The sequence below is a fragment of the Balaenoptera ricei genome, chromosome 13 (genome assembly GCF_028023285.1).
Source record: "Balaenoptera ricei isolate mBalRic1 chromosome 13, mBalRic1.hap2, whole genome shotgun sequence".
Taxonomy (NCBI): Eukaryota; Metazoa; Chordata; class Mammalia; order Artiodactyla; family Balaenopteridae; genus Balaenoptera; species Balaenoptera ricei.
Window position 1 is genome coordinate 76896589 of NC_082651.1, and position 26600 is coordinate 76923188.

Consider the following 26600-nt stretch of genomic DNA (forward strand, 5'->3'; position numbering starts at 1 on the left):
GATCTAGAGACTGTCATACAGAGTGAAGTAAGTCAGAAAGAGAAAAACAAATATCGTATATTAATGCATGTATGTGGAACCTAGAAAAATGGTACAGATGAGCCAGTTTGCAGGGCAGAAGTTGAGACACAGATGTAGAGAATGGACATATGGACACCAAGGGGGGAAAACTGCGGTGAGGTGGGGATGGTGGTGTGCTGAACTGGGCGATTGGGATTGACATGTATACACTGATGTGTATAAAATTGATGCCTAATAAGAACCTGCAGTATAAAAAAACAAACAAAACAACTAATACTAAACTTTCATTGGGTTATTTGTATGGAAATATGTTAATATAAATGTTTCAGACATTACATGAAATTTCTAAAAATCTTATATTTGTATTTGTATGGAAATATGTTAATATAAATGTTTCAGACATTACATGAAATTTCTAAAAATCTTATATTTGTATTTGTATGGAAATATGTATGGAAATATGTTAATATAAATGTTTCAGACATTGCATGAAATTTCTAAAAATCTTATATGTTCTGGTATAATGTTATAAGTAATAATCCTAGTTATTACTTTAAAATGTATATCTCAGAAATAACTAATTTTCTTGTCAACTGCATTATTATGAACTTTCATCAAATCTTTAACCGTGGTCATTTTTAAGTCTTTTGTCATTTACAGACAGTTCTGGGTGTACTCTGATGATTTTGCAAATATGTTCCTATAAAAGGGTTTCATCTTCAAGAAATTCATGGAAAAGACTCTGACAAGTACAGGTTTCTGGTAACGGACTGTACTGCTGAACTGAATGAATAAGCATTTTCAGAACTCTAATGAAAAACTGATGAACTCATAAAAGTGCTAACAAAAGATCAAGATGAAAAAAAAATTAATTACATGGGACTGAGTGAACTGATGAGGATGAGTATAATTTGTGTGACTTTCTGTCTGAATTAAAAAAAAAAAAAATCCCACAAGGACTCAGAGGCAAAGAATATACAAATCAATTTTCACTGCAAAGTAAAGGAGCTGTTACAGTGAAGGATTACTGGACTGAATGTCAATATTATGACATAGTATGAGTGTGTTTCATGTTTGGTAATTGCAATCATTGTTGCTTTTGTTGTGGTCATCCATGTACAATGCTTGGTGTCAGTCTATTTATCTCTTGTAAAAATAAAATACAGTGTGTGTGTGTGTGAAAAAAAAAAAAGAATATTTGTACATTAATAAAATGTTAGTTGGAAGTTGTTTTACTGCAGAGCCATGAATTTAATATGTAATTAGTAATAATTCTATCACATACAAGCGCTGTAAGGAAAACATCAATGAGTTTTACACAAATACTTTGATAAAAATAACTTCTGTATGTAATGATTCATATACAATATTTCATTTCCTTTTCAATTTTACCATTGTTTAATTTCTTGAATTTATACTTTTCAATCAAGCCTTAGCCAACAAATTGTTTTGGGGATTCATGTCAACCCTAGAATATGTTAAACTTTGGCTGAAGTTGGCAGTTAAGCCAGCCACTAGGGCAAAATAATGAAATAAACGGAAACCCTATTAAGAGGTCAAAGATTTTTGGCAGAATATCAAAGTATGAATGTTTTTTACACAAGTCAAGGCCAACTTGCTCTACTCAGCAAGAAGGATATTCTACTGGGGGCGTGATACACACACACACACACACACACACACACAATCTTTTACAGTTTCTCATGTAAGCCTAATTCAATGATTGTTTTAGCCAATTCCCTTTTTATGCTTTTAAAAAGTATTCTACTGGGAATTCCCTGCTGTTCCACTGGTTAGGGCTCGGCGCTTTCACTGCCACGGGGCAGGTTCAATCCCTGGTCAGGGAACTAAGATCCCATAAGCCACACTGCGCAGCCACAAAAAAAAAAAAAAAGTATTCCACTAATGTATCATATAAGCATCTAGTATGTGTAATATTTTTTTTTTTTTTTTCACACACACACACTGTATTTTATTTTTACAAGAGATAAATCGACTGACACCAAGCATTGTACATGGATGACCACAACAAAAGCAACAATGATTGCAATTACGAAACATGAAACACACTCATACTATGTCATAGTATGTGTAATATTTAACTATGTAATGGCAATATAACTGGCATAAATAAATTTGGAAACAAATATAACTCTTAATAGGCTTACAATTTAATTAATGGGAAATTATATATATATATATATATATGGCACAAGTCAAGTTATTTACAGAAGAAATGAAGAGTTATAGTTCATTTGGCAGGTTGGTTAGGTGGAATTTTATTAAGAAGGTGTGTACTATAAACAGACTACAATGTGAGAAGTGAAAATATAAACAATAGATACCCTGGCAACTAACAGGAAGAGAAGGACCACTCTACTTTGGGTAAACAAGGAAGGTATCTTTAAAAGGTTCCAGATATTTTACCCTTACAAATCTATACAAATCAAATCAACTGGAAACCAGATAAAGTTTAATTTAAGCAACCTCTCCCCCCTTATAAAATTTATGCAATATAATCATTTAAGAGACAGAGTAATGTATTCCATACCAAAGACATTTCAAAATAGAATACCTTTGACAAACAGGAAAATTCTAGATAAAAGAAACTAATATTTGTTGATGAGCACTTACGTGTGCCAAATACTCTGAGTGGCCACTAACATGCTCAAAATTTTGGTACTCTGTACTCTTCTACCAAGAATGAAACGGCAGACAGGATCTTGTTTTTGACTCATATGCAGAAATAAAATATAATAAATGCAGGCAAGTGTTTCAGATTTTATTTGTACTACTCAGATATTTTTAAGAAAACTGGGGCCATATTATAACACAGTTTGGAATTAAAAACCAAGTGGCCTGCAACTTTATTTAGCAGAAGAATCTTGTAAAATCTTCACCCATTTCTGACAGACTCATTATTAAAACAGTGTAAAGAAATGGCAATAAAATACAATATAACTCAAAAGTTTCAAATGAACTATTACCAAGAAAACCGTAAATAAGGATATGATGTTAAGAACTATGTGTTATGACAGCTCAATAATTTCTACTTATTTGTTTCTCAGGCAATGTGTATCAACAAAACAAGCAAAATAACTATTTTTGTAAATGATAAAATAATATATTTTCTACAGATAAACCACTAATATTTTCATGTAACAGTACTAATATAATTTCTATGCCTTCAACAAACAACAGGCCCCCCTGAATTTGCTGCCCTGAGGCCTGAAAAGATAGCAACGGTTCCAACTGTACATTTACTCTGAAGGATCTTTTTAGTAATAACTTTGGATTTAAAGAATGTGGTCAGGGGCTTCCCTGGTGGCGCAGTGGTTGAGAATCTGCCTGCCAATGCAGCGGACACGGGTTCGAGCCCTGGTCTGGGAAGATCCCACATGCCGCGGAGCAACTAGGCCCGTGAGCCACAACTACTGAGCCTGCGCGTCTGGAGCCTGTGCTCCGCAACAAGAGAGGCCGCGACAGTGAGAGGCCCGCGCACCGCGATGAAGAGTGGCCCCCGCTTGCCACAACTAGAGAAAACCTTTGCACGGAAACGAAGACCCAACACAGCCAAAAATAAATAAATAAAAAAAAAAAAAAAAAAAAAAAAGAATGTGGTCATATTTAAGACATTTGCCATAACAACAAAATTAACTTTATTCTCTCATAAAATTAAACTTAAATACTGAATTTTTGAGGAATATAACCTAAGATATAGTCCAAAGATATATTGGATTTTAACCCAAAATCCATTTTCCTGAGGAAAATCAGGTGGTATAAGAAAGCTGGCAATAATGGCTTTTGTCCCATTATAGCTAGTTACAGAACTACCATACCAATATTATGAAAAAGAGGAAATTTTAATACTAGTATATACTATCACTTAGCTAAAACAACCAGCCAAATCAGTAGATACTTTATAATGTTCCCAATAAAAAAAAAAGTTTTGGGGCTTCCCTGGTGGCACAGTGGTTGGGAGTCTGCCTGCCAATGCAGGGGACACGGGTTTGAGCCCTGGTCTGGGAGGATCCCACATGCCGCGGAGCAACTAGGCCCGTGAGCCACAACTACTGAGCCTGCGTGTCTGGAGCCTGTGCTCCGCAACAAGAGAGGCCGCGATAGTGAGAGGCCCGCGCACCGCGATGAAGAGCGGCCCCCGCTTGCCGCAACTAGAGAAAGCCCTTGCACAGAAACGAAGACCCAACACAGCCAAAAATAAATAAATTAATTAATTAAAAAAAAAGAAGCAGGGCTGTCAGGTTAGCTGTCATCTCAGCTGCTTCTCTTAACCTTTAAAAAAAAAAAAAAAGTTTTGTGCTTGTTCTCTTTTCTTCCTTCCTCTAACATATCACATGTATTCATTTCTCTTTTCCATAGTGAAAAAATCCATGTATATCTTTTTTAAAATTTGAAAATATGTGAGTTTAGCAATGGCCACATTACAGCTAAACAGTAAAACGTGGGCAACTGAATAAATTTCTCTGGATTTCATTTGCTCTTTCCTAATCTGACACTATGAAACACGCACTAAAAAGGTAGAGATTTTATAACACTTTGATAAAGAGTTTCTAGCATGCTCTACTATATTAATGGCAAGTAATTTAATGTGCTCAGTGGTGCTGTTTTCTGAAGACAGGAACATGTCATTTTCCAAAACGGGAATGAGAATGATAAGGGTGAGGGACTCTAAGGTAACATTTTACCTGCTAATTCTCACATTCATACACTTTTACAAAGTATTTCTAGCAATGAAATGAGATCTCCATCTAGTGGCCAGTGGGGTAACTGAAGGCTTACTCAATAGCATGTATGTAACTGACAGCAGCCTGAGGAAAAATGATCCTTGTTCACATCGCAGCTTTCAAAATAACATGGCTGTGACAAATGGAACTCAGAATGTTGGGAGAGAGAAATTAAAATGAACACATCCTTCATATGAAGATTTTCCTATCTACCTAAGAAATCTCATGAAAATAACTTTCTTTCTTTTAAGATTTTTAATCATTCCTTTTACAAATGATACTAGAGATAAAAATAGCCTAATACAAACATATAAATCACTTATTTGTTTCAGTTACCTACCTTGAAGCTGTGGCTTCAAATTCACTGTTTTATACACAGAGTTACCTTAATGAGCATTGTTTGCCTCAAGTCTCACTCATTCACTACTGGTGCTGTGTGCACCCTTTGTTTCTATGAAAATAAAAGGCTCCTAAGAAGCAATTAAGTGGTCAAAGCAACACCTCAAAGGCTAAGAGGGAACATAAAGTGCTACCTCTTGATGAGAAAATTAAAATCTTAGATCACTTAAAAAGTGGCAAGTCGCCTGCCAAGGTGGACTGGTAAGGTTGATAAGAATAAACTGAACATTCATAAAATAAAGCGGAAAGAAGTCAAAATTTGTGGAAGTGTTAGTGCTGCCCTTACAATGGCAAAAATGGTCTCTCTGGTTCGTGATAAAGTGCCTGCAAAGACTGAGAAAGCATCAAGTGTGTGACTAGAGGACACGTCACAGAAGCATATCCCCGTCGAAGGCAAAACAATGTGTGAAAAAGCACTTGGCCTCTATGAGCACTACTGTGAGGGGGTTGAGGAGAGGAAGTTTAAGGCTAGTAAAGGATGCTTGGCTAGCTACGTAAAGTGCTACAGTCTTAAGAACTTAAAGATCACAGGAGAATCGGCATTCCCAGAAGAGCTCAAGAAACTCACAGAAGAGAAAGGCTACCTTCCAGAGAAAGTCTTCAACTGTGATGAAACAGGCTTGTTCGGGAATAAGATGTCCAATCATGCCTACATCCGTAACAGTACCAAGCAGGCCCCGGGGGCTCTAGGCCTGGAAAGATAGCTTTACTGGTGCTGTGTGGCAACACAGCAGGTCACATGATCAAGCCAGGCCTCATCTATGAAGCAAACAATCCCCAGGCCCTTAAAAACAAAAACTGCCTGCCTGTGTGTTGGCAATGCAACAAGAAGGCTTGAGTGACAGCCACCTTGTTGAGATGGTTCCACCAGTGCTTCATTCCTGAAGTGAAGAAATACCTCAAAGAGAAGGGGCTGCCAATAAGGTCCTCCTCACAATGCTCCCAGCCATCCCCAATGTCTCTGCTTTGCCAACGAGAACACGGAAGTGATGTTCCTGCCTCTTAACACTACCTCACCACCACAGCCACTTGACCAATGGATCATCAAGTGCATTACTGAGGTGACTTACACCCACCTCACCTTCGGGAGGATCCCTGCTGCCCTTGATACTAACCCTGACTTCAGCATCATGGATTTATGGAAGAGCTTCACAACTGTAGATGAAACTGTCCTTATTGCAGAGGCTGCAGATGCCCTAAAGCCCAAGACAGTCAATGCATGTTGGAAGCCATTCTGGAGTGGGGTAGTCAGTGATTACCCATTATTGATGCAGAAGTCAGGAATATCTTGAATGTTGCAAGTGAAGTTGGTGAAGACTTCACTGACATGATTTGAGGACGACAACAAGGAACACATAGAAAAACATAGAGAAACCTTTCCCAACAAGGAACTCAAACATCTACTGAAATCCTTGACAGATGATGATGATCATGATGATGATGATGCAGCAGAAGGTCTAGAAGAGGCAGGGCTATCAATCTGGACACTTGAAAAATTTGCAGCAGTTTTTCAAAAGGTGGAATTGTTAAAGGATATGATCCTGAGTACATCCTCCAACGGAATGAAGCCTCCGTGTCACCCGAGGGATAACAACGTAAGCACAACCACTGCAAGATTTGTTTGATGATGCAAAGAAGAGATGAAACAGCTTACAACAATGTTTCTAACTAAAGCACCTGCAATTGTGAAGCCTTGATCTTCAATACTTCAGGACCCTCAGCTCTCAACCTCCACACATCAAGACATCATTATTATTGGACCTCCTTCAAAGTACCAACATCTGCAATTAGAAGCTGGTTCTTCCAACACAGATGTCCTGTCAGCAGGTTCAAGTTAGCCTGATGTCTCACTGCTTACCTACATGCTACACATGTGTCGCCTCACCATAGGCATCAGACAGCAATCATCATCATCATCATCATCATCATCATATGACAGTTAACAAAAGAGAAGAATCAGGTTTTCGGTGAGTGTTAACACAGTGTGTGTGAGAAAAAGAATAAATTTATATTTTCTCTATTTATAACTATATTTTCTATATGTACGTATATTTTAAACATTCTATGTATTTCTCTTTCATTAAATGAAAGCAGTCGGTACGTGCTGAAAGGAAGAAAATATTATGTTGTTGCTGGTGCGTACTATGTAGTTAGGTCTATGATGAGTGTCTCTGTACTGAACCTGTAGACTTTTTTCTTGTCATTATTCCTTAAACAATACAGCATAATAACTATTTATGTAACATTTACATTGTGTTAGGTATTATAAGTAATCTAGAGTTGATTTAGAGCATACGGGAGGATGTGCAGAGCTTATATGCAAACATTATGCCGTTTGATATAAGCGCCTTGAGCTCCTGTGGATTTTGGTTTTGGTGGAGGGTCCTGGAACCAATCTCCCAAGGGCTAACTGTATTTTACTATAGCTCTCGAAAGAGCTTATTACATTAGGCTTGTGTTTTTGCATATCATCTGCTAGCAACGTAAGCAAACCATCTCTTGAATATAACGTCTCACACGAAATTATTAGCACTGCTCTCACACTTAAAAACCAACTTGCTGGATATGCTATAAAATAGTCCATATTCTGTAAAAATGTCAATATCATGAAAGACAAAGAAAAGTTGGGAACTTTTCTGCATTAAAGGAGAACAAAGATATGACAATTACATGAAGTAACAGATTCTGTACTGGATGCTCCACCTTATCCCAACCCCCCAAATGGCCAAAAACAATGTTCTACAGACCAATGACAAAATTGGAAAATGGACTTAAGACTAATGTTATAAAATAAGAATTTTACTAAATTCCAAGAAGACTGACTAGATAATTTGTTCAGATTTTAAAATGTCACTTTAAAAATTAGCATTTTAACCAAAATTGATAATTTATATAAGCAGCATATTTACTAATATATTAAGCTACATTTTCTTGAAATGCATCTGTAACTCATATTTAGAATATTCTAAATGGGCATACTTAAATAATATACCTTGTTCCTTAAAAACTATGGATTGAATATATCCCAAGTTCCAAAAAATTTTCTCTGATAAATGAAAACATCATTTAAGAGGTGTTCTGCCAATTATCTGACCTACTTATCTTAACTAAGTTAATTATTTTATATTAATTTACCTTAACTTAAAATCTTATTTCAAAATAATTTTTGTAACCATATTCAAATATAAATCTATCAATTAAAATTATACCACTGGACAAAGTACCAGATTCAAGCATATAAATCTCAACCTTGGGCAAAGAAATTTCTTTACTCTGGGAAAATAATCACAAAGGAAAGGCAAACATAAATTTCTAAAATAGTTCCAAGATAGACTATCTTAAGTCCCTGCAATTCCATATATTTACCAGAATCAAAGCTTATTTATTAAAATACACACTTAACAGAAAGTGCACCTACTTGAATAGACTATTTTAAACAGTAAAAGTAAGTAATACCAGATTTCCTTTTTGATTCTGAACCATAAAGATAAAAGCTCAGTGTTACACAAGGACTGAATTTCAGAACAAGACAAAATTAAAAATTTCTGAGAGGTCATATAGTTTGAAAGTAAAAGGATTAATAATATTTTAACAATGTGGAAGGAAGTAAAGAGAAACCTTATCTTACTCTGTTCAATTTTTCTAAACGATTTAATATTAAATTGCGGCACTGATCTGAAGTGTTTACAGCTCCAAATATTTTACTTAATCAAAAAATATATTGTGCGTTTGACACCTATTTTTTCAAAAAGAAAAATCTGATGGATTAAACAGGTCAATCTAAAAAAAAAAAATCAATTATATAACACCTCAATATTTTTATGAAAAAGTTTGAGGTAGGCTGGGAAATGGTGTGTTTGGAAGCACAATAATCTTTTGAAGGTGGAGAATATGGGCAGTAATCCCTTTTCAAATACAGGTACATTTTCCATCCATCTAATTGCATTTGAACTGCTACCACAAATCAAAATAGACTACTTCAAGATTCATTTCCATTGCTTTCCTTACCTATTCTTCCTTAATAATCTAATTAAATGTGTAAGTGTTTATTTTCTTGAGTAAGAATATGAAAAAAAGCAGAGACAAGAAGCAGAGCAAATATTTAAATTTTAAAATGAATAAATAAAATTAAAGGTCCTGGCTAAAAGGAGATGTTAACTGCTTGTTTTTCTTGGCAATACTTGTTATGTCACTGAATGTCTAAATAAAACATCAACTTTCTATTCTTATTTAGGAAAAGAATACATTTCTTGGAAGATAATTTCACAACCAAGGAAATAATAAACTAGTTTCAATCAATAATCAATTGTATATTGGCAAAGTAAGTAACTATGGTACTTTTATTACTGAATTTGTAAAAACTAATACTCATTGTCAAGTATCTATGGACTTGAATAATTCATCTATCTGCCTTTCTTCAAATAACTACTGTCTGAAATTCTAATGTTTGAGAAAAACATTAAAAACACATAGAAATTCAATTAATCGTATTCAGATCAGAATATTGTCATGAAACTGCTAGCCTTTGCCCTATCATTTTCAGTTACAGGTTATTAAAAGGAAAAAATGTACTTTCACAGTTGAAAACAAAGGGATAATGAAAACTTTTATTCTCTGTTATAGATGACTACACAGTAACAAATTAGGGGCCCCCCCAAAACAACTAAACATTTCTCAAATAATTTTAAGAAAAAAAATCCATCAAACTCACACCTATATATATTAGGGAAGAATAATTTCAAATATTCCAATTGAACCTTATTATTTAAACTGATAATGATAAAATAAGTAAACAAAAGTATTCATCCACTAAGATATTTCAAAGGACTAGTTACAGTGTGATTTACCTGAGTCATTTCGTAGATAAGATGACATGGCTGGGATGAGGCAGGACTGACTGAGAAGCTCTAGAAGAACAGATGGAAGGGCATTACTGTTCTGTCCTCTACTCTCGTGAGATGACTGAGCTTCTCCATTTACAGCACCACTTGCAGGATTTATATAACTTGCAAGAACCTAAAAATAAAAATTGTTGGATTTAAATCGCGTTCTAGCTTCGTAGTTTAAAAGCCCATACTTTATGTTAGTCAATCTGAATACCAAGAGAATATATTTTCAACTCAATCAATGCCTCATACTACAAGTTTTAAAAATGATGTTTTTTCTTTAGATTTTCAAAAGAGGGTATGCTTTGCATGATGATGTAGTGTATGACCAGACATACAGAAGCAATCCACCTAAGAACATGAACTTAAAAGCTTAGTAGCAACTCTGAGATTATTTATTTCATTGAATAGATTCAGTTTATAGTTTGAGGGTGATGGAATCTTAGAATTTTATACAAGAATAAGCTTATCATCCGAGAACTGCAAAAATTATGTTCAAAGACTTCACCAATGCTCTTAAAAAAAAAAAAATGGACAACTAATTTTAGTCAATTAGTTGATGCAGGAACAAAAGCTAATCTTTAAGAACGTACTCTTCTCATTTCTGTGGTACTGAAGACTTTATAAGCTAGTTCACCTTGCCCAGTTCTAGAAAACTTATACAACAATGTGAGAAACAAAGATATAAAAAACAGATTTTTTTTAAAGAGTCCAGATATAGCACTTTAGATGAGAAGTTGACCAGAAGAAAGTAGACATGGCACATTCCAGTTATTTGATAATTTCATCTTTGTCACTTTCCTCTCAGTGAAGAAGCTAACTAAGAGGGAAGAATTTAGAGTTACAAGTAGGGAAGAGAAATCTTTGTCCAGTATCTTAAATGTACTGAGTGCAAGGAGTACAATGGGCTGTATAAAAGTAGCTTAGGATGAGATGGATAGTCAACAATAGTTAAAAATCAATACAAAAAAAAAATTTAACTATTATCACTGACAATATCAACTTTGCAAATATACCTGCAGGAGACAGGTAACATGTTCCTCTTCCACCCTCTGTTTAGTTAAGGCTTGTTCCACATCCCATCCAGAAGCTGTAGAGCCTGTTCCAAAGCCAGTCCCTTTGGCCCAATAGAGCTGCTGTTCTTCTGTTGATGTAGGGTTGTGAGAGCTTGATACTTGTGGCTTATAACAAAAAATAAAAATGTATTACTATTTGGTTTCATTTATCGTCAAAAATTTATCAGTAGGAATTTAAATAGTTTAGCTGCTATGGAAAACAGTTTGGCACTCCTTAAAAAATTAGACAAAGAAAGACAATGTGACCCAGCAATTCCACTCCTAGGTATACATCCAAAGACATAAAAACTGATACTCAAACAAATACGTTACTCTTATGTTCATAGCAAGACCATTCACAATAGCCAAAGGGTCAGCCCAAAAGCCCATCAATGGCTGAATGGATAAACAAACTGTGGTTTATACATACAATGGAATATTATTCAGCCATAAGGAATAACGAAGTACTGATACATGTTACCTGGATGAAACTCAAAAACATTTAAATGCTAGGTCAAAGAAGACAGACACAAAGGTAACATATTGTATGATTCCATTTATATGAAATATCCAGAGTAGGTAAATAAACAGAGACAGAATGCAAAGTATAGCTGTCAAGGGTTAGGGGAAGGGAAAAATGGGGAACAAATGCTTATATTTAAGAATAGATAAATGGGGACTTCCCTGGTGGCGCAGTGGTTAAGAATCCACCTGCCAACGCAGGGGACATGGGTTCGAGCCCTGGTCCAGGAAGATCCCACATGCCATGGAGCAACTAAGCCCATGCACCACAACTACTGAAGCCCACGTGCCAAGAGCCCATGCTCCACAACAAGAGAAGCCGCCGCAATGAGAAGCCCGCACACCGCAATGAAGAGTAGGCCCCGCTCCTTGCAACTAGAGAAAGCCTGCGTGCAGCAACAAAGACCCAATGCAGACAAAAATAAAAATTAATTAATTAATTAATTATTTTTTAGAAAGGATAAATGAAACTTTAACAATGTTTCCCAGGAATAGATAGGTTAAAGCATTTTAGGGCCTAAAGAGTCAATAATTCAAAATTAAACAGAGAAAACAGTGAAAGGAATAGGGATATGAGCCAGATCTTTTAGGATGGATCTATAATGGTGTCATATGTTTTCAATTAAAGGAAACTTCAACTGAGTAATGCGGACTGGCTCACCACTGTTTTGCCATTGCTAAAGAAGCTAAGAAATCTAATAATCACCTGTCAGTTTACATAAAGCATGCTTATTTAATTTTAGAAAGAAATTAAACTTTGAATACATTGAAGTTTTTGTCATAAAGAATCTTAAGAGTGATTACTCCTTTGTTATCTTGAAGCGTTTCTGAAGTATCAAACTAAGATTAAATCAGAAAACCATATATATTTGAAGATTTTATTCAAAGTTTGTCAGATTTCCAGTTAAAGACAGATTTGTTTGGAGACTGGCTAACATCAGAATCATTGAAATTATTTTCCTAAATTAAGGGTTGAACAAGGACTATTTTTCCTAATAATTTATCTTCTTCCTTCTTATTTGGTGTCATTTCCTACAACAGTCTCTGTTAGGTGATGCCTTGATATTTTTTCCGTTGAGCTATTGTTCACTGTATTCCTTTTTTTTTTTTTTGCCATGGCCAAAAAGAAAAAATGTTAATGAAATGCCATATTTTCTACTCTGTGAGAGGTAAACATGGACAGATGCTTCAGTTTATTAAAGTCTAATTAATAATGGTCTTTCTAAAAAGTTTTATGTATTTTATGAGATGTCTTACACATATTTTTCAAATTTATTTATAGGTATTTTCTTTTTCTTTTGGCTGTGCCGCCCAAAGGATGTGGGATATAGTTCCCCGACCAGGGATTGAACCCGCACCCCCTGCGTTGGAAGCACAGAGTCTTAACCACTGGACCCCCAAGGGAAGTCTGATATTTTCTATTTTTGATACTATTCTAAAAGACATCTTTAAAAAGCTCATTTGGGACTTTACTGGTGGTGCAGTGGTTAAGAATCCACCTGCCAATGCAGGGGACACAGGTTCAGTCCCTGGTCCGGGAAGATCCCACATGCGACGGAGCAACTAAGCCTGTGTGCCACAACTACTGAGCCTGCGCTCTAGAGCTCGCGAGCCACAACTACTGGGCCTACATGCCAAGCTACTGAAGCCCACGCACCTAGAGCCCATGCTCCGCAACAAGAGAAGCCACCGCAATGAGAAGCCCATGCACCAAAGGGAAGAGTAGCTCCCCCTCGCCTCAACTAAAGAAAGCCAGCGTGCAGCAACGAAGACCCAATGCAGCCAAAAACAGATATAAATAAAATGACACCTTCTTTAAAAAAAAAAAAAAAAAGAAACAACTGAACCTACCTCTGTTTGATTGAGGCTAGAGTTTGGAACTCGTGGGGCATGGTGGCTCAGAGCAGACAGACAGACAAGTATGAGGTGCAGTGCTCCAATTTCCAATGCCATCCTCCGCAGAAGCACACCATCGTCAGTTGTCAAAGGTGTAGTGCTAAACAAGCTACGAAGGACATGGAAAGGAAGGGTTGGGAGCACATTGGCTGATGGAGATTGCAGGATATGACCTAGATTAAAAGGAGGAGAGAACTCAAAATTAAAAATATTTAAAAACACAATAAGGAACAACACACAAGCTCACAAATTTATAATGGCAATGTAATATAAAATTATATCATTATACTTATTAGAAAACAACCACAAAATAATACCAGAAATAGTGATACCTTAATCTTTAATAATAAAGTGTCTAGAAAAGCTCACTAAGAAGACATCATATACATAAACTCCAAAAGAAAGTTGAAATATACTCATATGATATTAGTTACAGACTGTCAAAATTATTATAATCTAGAATTTAAGGGAAAAACTAACAACTAAAAAAGAAGCATTAAAAGTTTCTTACAAGAGTATGAAAGTAACTGCTTGCCTTGGAAGTAGTTTCAACCATGAATGCAAGAGTGAAACAATTTTGTTTCGTTTGCAATAAAGTTTTCTACTATGTTCTAGCTAGAGAGGAGCGTTAAATGTAAAAAAACAAAAAAGAACAAACAAAAACCCACTCCTACATGAATGGGAGATGAGACAACTACTGTAAAAGTTATTTTAGAATTATGCTTTTTAATAAACATTTATTGTATATTCACTAGAAATAGTTTGAAATGACCTAAAGACAATTCTTTTTCCTTTTCAGTTTAGTGTTACACCTACTATCTCGTAATAGAGTCCTAAAATACTGTGGTTCTTATCCCTCTAGGTACTTCAAAAATCAGATGAAGCAATTAGAAATTCCCAATCTACTAAAATAAGTATATACAATTTATATATGAAACCAAACAAGCAGGACTTATTTAGTATATAGACACTGTAATTTAATAACAATTATTACAAAAACATTTAAAATTATGTCAACATTTTTGAAGAATTCCATCAATATGAAAATACAAAAGAAAAAGTACATACAATGAATATTCAATAGCTTCAGAGTTACAGGATTCACAAATAAATTCATATAATTTTATTGGATTATATATACTTTGTTGTACAGGGTTTAAAAGTGTATACTTTCTAAATGGCATGTGAAAGATATCACCTCTAATCAAAACCACATGAGTTTAAAGTAAGATAAAAAATACTAATTATCAAATGTAATGGTTATTGAAGAATTAGAGGTAAACCAAATGAAAATGTACTTGCTAGGCTACTCTACGATTTTTCTTTGTTTCCTTCTATTAACACAACTGCCAGCCCAATGGAAATAATCACCATAGCTTTCTATTATTATTCTCTATTATTTTTATATTATGAAATAGATTATCATATAGTATATTGTTATAATATTTTCTTCATTCTGTTCTCTTTAATCTAAATATTGCTACCAGATGCACTGAAGAATTCTTTAAAAAGATTCTCATCACATCACTACTTCACTTATTTTAATAAATCTTAATTACTATTCAGAATAAAATCTGAAGTTCTTAAGAAGCCTTTCCATGATCTGTTATCAATAACAACTTTTTAAATGAGTTCTCAGTCCTGCTTTATGCAAATTTCATCAGCCAACTTATCCCCTCTCATATAATATGAGCATATAAACACTGCTCAAATCATTCCTTCTTTCTGAAATAACCATTCTCAACCTACACTGACAATTTCCTTCAAGGCCCCACTAAAAACTACAATGCTGTTTTATTCACATTGCTGGGTAGTAAGGAAATAATCTCACACTTGTAAGCCTCCATAATACTGTACTTCTCTCAAGGCTTTTATAACTTGTTAAGTCTATATGTGTATATACATTCCTCATTGCTATTACTGGAACACATTAGCTACTTGATGGCAGGATCTAAATACCTGCTTCATCTTTAAATGCCTCCAACGATGCCCAGCAGTTTTGTAAGCACTCAATATATAACTTTTGAATGAATAAAGAAGTGAAAATGAAGCTTCTTTAGGATTTATTATATCTATTATTGGAACTAAGTTGCCAATAAGAAATTATCTAGTAGCTAAACTATGAAATAAATAAATGATGAATAATAGGCAATGATCTGAGTAATTTTACACAACCTACCTACATTAAATTTCATTAATAACACTAAACACTTACTTCCTTCTCCATCATCTGTCACTCCCAAAACCAAGCGAAGAAGGCACTGGGCATGTTTTCTTTCTTTTAGTAGCACTTCAGCATAGCCCGGAAGACGAAGAAATAATCCAAAAGCAGCCAAAGAATGGGCAGGTATGGGAGACATGGTCTGTACTGCTGACTTGATAGGTGGAGGTTCAGCAGCAATGGTTTCTGGCGCTTCATAAACTAATTCCCCTGATTGTTCAATAGTCACCCATTCAAACTGATCACTATCCTTTGGTTTCTCCTGAGTGGTAGATGTTACAACTGGAGCGCTCACCTAAAGAAAAAACAATTTTGTTTGGCTATTTGTATGTTTCAACATCAGATTCAAATTAAAGACCTGAATTCAAATGATCTCCTTAAAATATAAGAATATAAAAATCAATAAAGGATGTATAACTGATCACTTTGGTGTATACCTGAAAGTAAAAACACTGTTAATCAACTATACCCCAATATAAAATAAAAATTTTTTTAAAAATCAATAAAAGGACATTTTTTTAAAATACTTATTTTATTTAATTAATTAATTAATTTATGGCTGTGTTGGGTCTTCGTCTCTGTGAGGGCTTTCTCTCTAGTTGCGGCAAGTGGGGCCACTCTTCATCGTGGTGCGCGGGCCTCTCATTATCGCGGCCTCTCCCGCTGCGGAGCACAGGCTCCAGACGCGCAGGCTCAGCAATTGTGGCTCACGGGCCTAGTTTCTCCGCGGCATGTGGGATCTTCCCAGACCAGGGCTCGAACCCATGTTCCCTGCATTGGCAGGCGGATTCTCAACCACTGAGCCACCAGGGAAGCCCGGACATGTTTTTTAAAATGAGTTACATGATACCATGAGTATGGTGGTGTCCGCCAAGTATCTCTACTCTAAAAATTACTATTTTCTCCTTTGTAATTAGTTAAGTATCTGTAGACAGGTTCTTTGAGACTATATAAACATCTTGTCTTGCACTAAACTTTGATCATTAGAGTTAGCATTTTTATGCTTGCGTGAAATAATAATTATTACAGTGGTTGCCAAATGGTGATTTTCTAATTCTATCATTCCTTCCACATTAGTTGGCACTGAACTGTACACAAAAACGTTTCCTTCTTCTTCTCCATCTATTTATTCATTCATTTATTAGTTTATATCTGTATGGATTCTAATTTTACTCTATAAGTTATAATCTGTTACTATCATTTTATCTGATGCCCAAGTAGAATCAGATTTGGTCAGTGGAACCCCCTTAAAGCAGGCTTCTGTATCTAGGCTCATCTTGTACATTCTCTGCCCCAATCCTAGAATTTTTCCAAGGGGCACTGATTTTAGTGGAAACGGTATTTTAAAAAGAAGATATGGTATATAGGTATGTACACACTGCTGGGGGTAGTCTGATTCCATGCCCTATAAGCAAACAAATCTAGGAAAAAATATATAGAAACATGTATATCTGTGACTACATATATAGACAGAACTTCTAGCCTGTACTCTTCTGTATGCCATGGTCATGAAAAACAAAGGTAACAGAATTGTTACAGATTAAAGGAGACTAAAGAGACAACTGAATGCAATATATGATCCTGAACTGAATCTCTGACCATTACCTCCCTCAAATCATGCAAAAGAAACTGAATTTTTTTCCTTTTGTCTTTGAGAACATTAGTGGAACAACTGGCAAAATGTGAATAAGATCTGTTCACTGACTTACTTTACTGTTAACCGCAGGTAACATTTTCTTATTTCTTTGCATGTCTGGTAATTTTTCTATTATACACTGTACACTGTTGATGAGATGTTGTAATAACTCTTAATTCTATAATCACACTCTGCAATGTGTTCAGTTTTATTTTAGAAAATAGTTAAATTACTGATAGGTCACCTTGAGGCCTTCTGTAAATTTATTGGGAGAGTCTATTTTGGTTTTGCTCTTATTTCTCAAGTGAATCCCTGAATACCGGGATGCCATCTATACTCTTAATGTGTGACTCATCTGCAATTCCAATAGAAAAGCCAAGATTTTTACCTCTAACTTGGAAGGAACAGAACTGCAAATTGTCTCCTCCATGCTGGATAGACGCTGAAATCTCTGGACAGCTCTTTCACCCTTCTAGTTTTCCCTCAAGAATCCCATGTATCCATAATTTAGGAGCCAGCTACGGTTGTGCAGAAATTCATGTGCAGAAATTCACGTGCAGAATTTCTGGAGCTCCCCCATCTGTGGCTCCCTCCTTTCTGAATTCCTCCCCTTTTAATTTCCAGCCAGGATGGAAGAACCAAACTCCTCTGTAGCTTTTGCATGAGTTCTACCATCTTACCCCACAGAGACTGAGGAGTATTCTCAGGAGAAAAGTCACGTAGACACTAATCTCGCCCAATGTGGTTTCATTCTTCTTGTGTTTAAATCCTCTTCAATATGTGCCTACTTTTAGTCGCTCTCCAGAGCCTTTAAACAATTTTTTTTTTAAATAGTCTGTCCAGAGTTTATATATACAGGAGAGTTATTAATCCTATACCTGTTATTCTGTTTTACCAATTCACCTTTTATGGAAAGAGTAGTAATGGTTGAGGGAAATGTACAAAATTTTCTTCACTGGGTATAAAATTCTAGGATGGCAGATTTTTTTTCTTTTTACATTTCAAAGATGTAATTCCCTGGCTCCCAAGGTTTCTGATGAAAGGTTAGTTGTCAGTGTTATTGTTACTGTTTTGAAAAGAAATGAGTTGACTGCTTTTTTGGCTGGTTTTAAGCTCTTCTCTTGTTTTTGTTTTAAGCAGTTTATCATAATGTTCTTAGACATGAATATCCTGCTTGGGGTTTACAGAGCTTCTTGAATTTTGGATTGAGGTTTTATATCAGTTCTGGAAATTTTCTTCCTTTCTGTACTTTTCTGTCCCTGTTTCAATCCACTCTTTTTCTGCAACCATAAATTCACGTCAGAATTTTTCACTTCTAGCTACATGTCCATATAGCTCTTATGTTCTTTTCATTCCTTATACATTCTATGCTTCAGTTTGGATGATTTCTTTTGACGCATCTTCTCTATCACTAATTTTGTAACCTTTAGTGTTTAATCTGTAGAAAAATCCATCTAACAGTTTTCTTAATATGAAGTATTAGAAATTCCCAACCCATTCTATAAGACGGTATTACCCTGATACCAAAACGAGACAAAAACATCCTAAGAAAGTACAGACCAAAATCTGTATTCATTTCCTATATGGTTTGCTGTAACACATCACCACAGACTTACTTAAAACAACACAAATTTATTATACTAAAGATCTAGAGGTCAGAAATCCAAAAAGAGTCTTATGGAGCTAGAATCCAAGCTTTTGATCCTAAATATCAAGTGTTCCTTCTGGAGACTCTCAGGGAGTGTGGGTTCCTTGTGTTTTCCAGCTTCTAGAGGCTATTCACATTCCTTGGCTTTTGGCTGCTTCATCTGAACCTCTGCTTCCACAGTCACATCTCCTCCTTTGACTTTGCTACCACTGTCACACAACTTTCTCTATTCTTGGCTTCTGTTTAGATGGCCGAGGGGATCCATGAATAGTATGACTGACCTCTTCAAATAGCACTCTGTGTGACTGAATGCACTAGCATCTTGATTTTTCTGAGGCACCAGTAAAGGCTGATCAGCCACATCCTTGGCTTTTTCTCCAGAGCATGCTTTTCTGACAGCAAATCTCTAATTTTAGCATCTTTTGCAATCTGGATAGACTGAGAATTTCTCAGATTGTCAAGTGATGGTTGCTTGTTGCTCAACAGTTCTTTCCTCTCACATTTTACTATTAGCACCAAGAAGAAAACAGGTAACTTCACACTCAGGTTGGAAATTCAGCTAAATATCCAAGTTCATCACTTACAAGTACTGCCTTCCACATTCAGGACATAAATATGCTAGGATTTCTACCAATAAAAGACAGGGATCCCCTTTCCTCCTGTTTCCAATAACATGTTCCTCATTTCTTTCTAAGCTGCACCATTAGTACTTTTAACATCCATATTTCTACCAACAGTCTGCTTAAGCCAATTTAGGTATTCTCTATGATACATAGGTTCTCTCTGCTGTGATCCTCACTTTCATCTGGGCCCTCACTGGCAAAGGCTTTCCATCCATAGTTCTACTAGTCATCTGTTCAAGGCAATCTAGACCTCTTTTTATCATGCTCCTCAAAATTCTTCCACACTCTGACAACTACCCAATTCTAAAGTCACTTCCACTCTTTTAAGTATTTATTACAGCAGCACCCAATTTCCACTCAATATAATAAAGCATACTGAATACTGAATTAGGGAAGTCATTTTCATTGAACAACAATAATCTTGAGAATGTTGGAGTTTTTTCCATTTCAAACTTTTGGCTGTATCATTACATTTTCTAGGAAGAAATAAAATTTTACTCATATTTTTCTGTGACAGTCATCTTATATCATGGTTATATTATCTTAAAATAAAAATATCATAAGCTCTTTGAAGAGCAGGTTAAGTAATAACCATTTACTGGATAGGTATTATTGTGGATTGAACTGTATCCTCCCAAAGATATGCTCAAGTCTTAACCCCTAATAACTGTGAATGTGACCTTATTTGGAAATAGGGTCTTTGCAGATGTAATCAATTAAGAGATGAGGTCATAATGGCTTAGAGTGGACCCTAAATCCAATGACGGTGTTGTTATAAGGAGAGGGAGATACAGAGACACACAGATACACAAAAGGAAGATGGCCATGTGAAAAGGCAGGCAGAGACTGGAGTGATGCAGCTATAGACCAATGAATGCCATTAATTGCCAGCAATAACCAGAAGCTAAGAAGAGGCAAGGAAGGATAATCCCCTAGAGCCTTCACAGTGAGCATGGCTCTGATGACACCTTGATTTCAGACTTATAGCCTCCTGAGCTGTAAGAAAATTAAATTTCTGTTGTTTTAAGCCACGCAGTTTGTGGTACTTTGTCACAGCAGCCCTAGGAAACTAACGCAGGCATACACACACACACACACACACACACACACACACACACACACACACCCAAGTAGATAAAATTAGAGAGAATAATTCCTCTACCTCAATCAACAGAAATAAAGAGCTTGGTATTTACGACTCTCCATGCATCACACTCCCCCCTCATAAACAACAGAACATCGAAAGTACACACCTCAGTGACAGTAACATTAATGAACAGGGGAAGAAGTTAAATTAATGTTTTAAAAACTACTTAAATGGAAATGGCACTTAAAAAGGAATAAAAGTTAAGCCAAAAGACATAGTGTATTTGGGTAGAAGTATACACTACTATTTCACTCTCCCATTTCCAGTAATATCCGTAATTAATATCACACCTTAAGAAGCACAGAAACAAAAATGTTACAGTGTGATGACCATGAAATCAAAGTAAATGCTACAGTGTGATGCCCCTGGCAAATCTGCTTGGTCTTCAACGTTTCTTTACCAAATTAATTCTTACAAAGCTCCATATAGGCTGAGCTTTGAAAGGTTTATACGTTACTCCAAGACTTTAAGGGAAAGGGTACTTCCAAACGTTAAGTTAAACACAAACCAGAAAACAGAAGGTCTTTCCCATGTAATGATATAGTTAATTAGAAATCTTATCTTACCTGCTGAATTACTTCTGGATATAGCATGGGTAGTCTTTCTGCAATAAGAGCCAGTCCACCCATTCCTGCAAAAACTTGTAACGGTGACTGAATGGGACAGGTTTCAAGTAAAGATTCATCCAGTACCCCATCCATACATTCATCACTTGGAGTGAGAGCCTCATCATCAGGACAACTACCAAGTAAATCTCCATGATCTAGAAGAATAATCGCAAATAACAGCTAAGAGAGGATCTATTTTTATAATACTTTTTCATTTACAAAGCAAATATTGTTGTCATCTCTCTACTCAACAAAAGAGCATAATTATCTTAAGTCATTCAGATACAGCTATCTAGGCTAGATGCTACAAACATGCTTAAATAACGTCTGATGTTGCTCCCTATAGTCTTACTACTTGAAGTATATGGTCCATGGACTAGTAAGCATCAGCATCAGCCTGAGAGCCTTTGAAATGTAGACTCTCAGGTCCCATCCTAGACTGTGTAGGAATCTGCATTTTTATAATGTTCCAGGTGATTTACAAACATACTGAAGTTTGAGAAGTATTGTCCTTTAGGGCAAATAAGTAAAACATCAGAGACTCCAGAAAATATTAATGTATGTGCATGTTATGCTCTAAAGTATCCCATCAGGAAAAACTGAATAATGACAAAGACTTTTCTTACTGAAAACTGAAAATTATACCATATTGGTTAACTTCGAATCACTCACAGAGGAAAACCAGAAGTTTATGTTCACACATAACCAGACCCTACGAACATTAAAACAGACAAATGATCCTGCTGAAAATTTGGGCAAAGGAAATGTACTAAAATTTATTAAAGAGTACAAAAGGCTAATAATTGAATCTTTCATCATGAGAAAGATTGACAATAAATAAGATGACACCATATCCACACTACGAAAATCATTGCTTAAATACCATTTATAGTAGTGAAAAATCAGAAACAGATTCCTTCAACAATTGTGAAACAGATAAATTGTTATATCCATATTAAAAATAGGCAATAAAATGCACATTTATAAATATTTAATTGAATATATAAAAATAAAAAGGTACGAAAATGTATGATCCCACTTTTGTTTAAGGTAAAAAATGTTTATGAGCACAAAATATCACTCAATATAAATTATCAGTAAATTGGAAATTCGAAATTGGGGTTCTCACTTTGATTATAAAATTATGAACAATTCACATGGCTCATGCAGAAATAATATTTTTAAAAATTAGGGAATTCCTTGGTGGCCCAGTGGTTAGGACTCCATGCTTTCACTGCTGAGGGCCCGGGTTCAATCCCTGGTCGGGGAACTAAGACCCCACAAGCTACACAGCATGGCCAAAGGAAAAAAAAAAAAATTAAAGCAGAAATTAAAGCATATGGGCCCATAAAAATAAGTGATGCTACACAAGGAATTAACATTAATTTCCAATGGAAATAATGGCAATTTTCTATATTTACAAATAACTCAGTCATAAAGAAAGAAAAGTATCTCAAGTTGATGTAACAAAAATGTACATTAAGTCATCAGCTATAGAAATCCCTGCCTGCTCAGATTACAGACTGCAATTTTAAAGAAATATCATACACATACCTTTTTCAGGGTGCAGTCTTTTAAAAGAATCTGTTTTTGACAGACTTGGGTCTGTGATAACTCTAGAACCCAATTTAACTGTCAGATCTATTGAACGGTAACCTTGAGGAAGTTTTCGGTCATATAGCAGAGTTAAAAGTTGGGCAAGCGTCATTTCAGCTGGCAATGGCTGGCCTAAAAATGACATAACTAAGTTAAACCTGGAATCCAAGAGGGAGACATTTACTTGTTTCAATTTACTCAATTACTTAATGCTTTTACTAAATTAAATTACAGGTAAGAGTTTGATTCTGACACCAATTTCAAAGCAATTTAAAAACTGCCCACAGGAAGTTTACAAAACTCAAATCTACTTCCGATATATGTGAACAAAAATATCTATACAAAGTGTTAATCAGTTGCTAACCAAACCCCACCAAGATCTTCTGAGCCATGGTGAATAGAAAAAAAAGAAACATTCCCATAAATCTGGGATTGGTAAATCTTTTCCATAAAAGGCCAGATAAAAAATATTTTAAGCTATGGAGGCCATATGGTCTCTGCTGCAACCTACTAACTCTACTGTAGCATGAAAACAGCTATGGACAATGCATAAATGAATGGGCATAGCTGTATTCCTATAAAAATGTTTTTACAAAAAGAAGCATTCGGTCCACCTGCGATAGTTTACTGACCTCTGCTTTAAATCAACAATGTAAAGCTAAGAAGTAAAATCCAGTCAAAGTTAGTTGGCAATTTGATTATAATGATACAGCAGAAAAATGGAGATAAAATGGTTATCACCTTGACCAACGGAAAGTATACTGGTCAAAGAATATGTTTAGGTAGAGAAGAAGCTTAACTATCAGGGCTACGTCTTAAGAATTCCACAGCTAGAACTAATTCTTTAAAATTAGCCTCACATTGCATCCTATATAACTTGTTATGAACACATGAAAACATTAATTTTACTGATCATTTTATGGCACATTCATAACAAAATTTAGGAAGCAAGTAAAGTGTAAAAACGCAACATTATAGTGTTAAAAAGGGTATGAAATAGGTTACTCCCTTTTTGTTCTCACTTCTTTTGGAGGGAACTATATGGACAAAGTCTCAATAAATTATTTCTCTCATCAATAGCACCTGATTACACATCTGATTTGTACACTTGTAAGATTACTAAAATTTCTTATATGTTTTATCACTGTGAACACTACCAGCTAAGAGTTTGTGGAACAGGTGAAACACAGGGACGGTAATTATTTTGTTGGCAGCCTCTGCTCCTGAGGAAGCACTTCCTATTTTATCGGGCATTGTCCTCCCTCTCCTGGATGGTGGGCGAGGTGGTGTAGATGACACAGCACGTTTAGATTGGGATTTCAGCCCTAAAAGAAAAAAAATCACCAAGATTTTATATAGCCAGCACATTCATGAAGTATAAGTGTATTTCTACAATATATTACTAAAGCGCCACATTCCTAACGCCAAAAGATAGAAATATTTCTTCTCATTAAATATCTACTCTCTTGATTCTATCTGTCATTTATTATACTCCATGAATAACTGGCTGCATGTGTAACTATTTTCCAAGAAAGTATAAATTAACTCCTATACTCTCTGAGATACATATAGATGACCATCCATTTACTAGAATGTAATTTTGTGCAAATATGTACAGAAAATCTTGTGTTCTTAATTTTTCTCTGAGATAGGATGGATTAAACCAATACATAGGTCTGCTATTTGAGGAGTAAGGTAATCTAGGCTGAGCTTTCTCTTCTGAACTAAGAATTTTGTTAAGGAAAATATCCTCCAAAATTATCACTTATCATGGCCATTTTTTCTTCTTCCTGCATCTAACAGTAAAAACTCATTTTTCAACCAATTTTCTTTTGATGACTTTTATTTTCTAATTTTATGTAATGAGCACAATGTCATAAGTGAAAACTAGTGAATACTTTTTCTTTTTTTTTTTTTAAAAAGGAGGTTACAGGGACTTCCCTGGTGGTCCAGTGGTTGAGAATCCTCTTTCCAATGCAGGGGATGCAGGTTCAATCCCTGGTTGGGGAAGTAAGATCCCACATGCCACAGGGCAACTAAGTCCGCGTGCCACAACTAGAGAGAAGCCCGCGCACTGCAACTAAGACCCGATGCAGCAATCAATCAATCAATCAATAAATAGGAGGTTACAGAAAAATTCCTTAACACTTAGTGAACTTTTAAGAGTATAATTCCCAGTACACTGTCAAGCTGAAACGAAATATCTATTTACACATGCTGAGTATCTGATTAAAATATACTAAGCTCAAAATAAGTTTAATAATTCCAGTGCTGAAAAGTAATGGATTTCTGGTGCAATAATTGTGTATTTAATATTAAGACATCATTATGCCAGCTTTTTGCATTAATACTTTTTATTACATGAAGTTCCTGTAAATATAAATTGTTACATTTTACAGAAACCCAAACAAAATCAAGATCATTAAAAAAAAAAAAAGCAAGCAAGCATACCTGAAGCAACAACAACACTGTAATTGTCCTGAAATCCATTTTCTGCCTTAACTTTTTCTTTCTCTTCATGGTTTTTCTTTTCTTTGTCATCTTTTTGTTCACTAATTAGTTTAGCAGTGATACTTGGTGTATCTGTAAGAAATTTTTATGTAAAATACATTGCTTTTCAAAATTGTTAAGAAGGGAAGCAATAAATATCTTGGGGACGTTTACACAAGATTATATTATCACTAATACAAAGGCAATGTAAATGGTCTGGAAGGAATGTTGTTAAGGAAAATCTGACATTCAATTCTCGTTGATTTTATCAATGAAAGGGACTCATCACTCTCCTTAGGCCAGGATACTTAAATTCCAATCTCTAGAAAATATTATGTATTGCAATAGTACTACCTCTAGAGGCAGTTTTGAAAACCAAAGCATTTGCTTTATTGTAGGCATAGTTCAATCTGTTTGCCACGTAACATCGATTTCAGTCCTCACAACATGCAAACCAAGGAAGAATATTATTTTCAAAATAGGGAAACAGCCTTATTAGCAAGGTTACTCATACAACCTGTAAAGGGCAATATGGAATTCAAGCTCAGGACTCCTCCTAATGCATTACATTAGACTTCTATTTTTTCTACAAATGGGAGTATAAAGGAACAAATTTAAGTAACAGAGGTTTCTGGTTTTGTTGTTTTATTTGGTTAGGAATCTTAGATAAAGTGATATATCTTACAAGTACTTTAAGAATGAATACTAAAGGGCTTCCCTGGTGGCGCAGTGGTTGAGAATCTGCCTGCCAATGCAGGGGACACGGGTTCGAGCCCTGGTCTGGGAAGATCCCACATGCCGCGGAGCAGCTGGGCCCATGAGCCACAATTACTGAGCCTGTGCGTCTGGAGCCTGTGCTCCGCAACAAGAGATGCCACGATAGTGAGAGGCCCACACACCACGATGAAGAGTGGCCCCCGCTTGCCACAACGAGAGAAAGCCCTCGCACAGAAACGAAGACCCAACACAGCCATAAATAAATAAATAAACAAATACTTTAATAAAAAAAAAAAAAGTTAGCCCTGTAACTCACTAGCTATCTGACCTTGGGCAGTCCTTTAAAAAAAAAAAAAGAATGAATACTAAAGACTTTCATAGATAGTTATT

General features: G+C 35.5%; 1 protein-coding gene across 3 annotated transcripts in view; it reads right to left on the minus strand.

The window, feature by feature from the left end:
* BIRC6 (baculoviral IAP repeat containing 6) overlaps positions 1–26600 on the minus strand; it is a 249518-nt gene that overhangs the window by 64900 nt on the left and 158018 nt on the right. For all 3 annotated transcript variants that reach the window (XM_059943630.1, XM_059943629.1, XM_059943628.1), the window contains 8 exons: positions 25455–25586; positions 24161–24328; positions 22962–23135; positions 21366–21562; positions 15740–16040; positions 13480–13697; positions 11068–11232; positions 10013–10181 (listed from right to left, as the gene is read on the minus strand). In XM_059943630.1, coding sequence (XP_059799613.1) covers positions 10013–10181; positions 11068–11232; positions 13480–13697; positions 15740–16040; positions 21366–21562; positions 22962–23135; positions 24161–24328; positions 25455–25586 — 1524 coding nt within the window. The remainder of the gene's footprint in view (positions 1–10012; positions 10182–11067; positions 11233–13479; positions 13698–15739; positions 16041–21365; positions 21563–22961; positions 23136–24160; positions 24329–25454; positions 25587–26600) is intronic.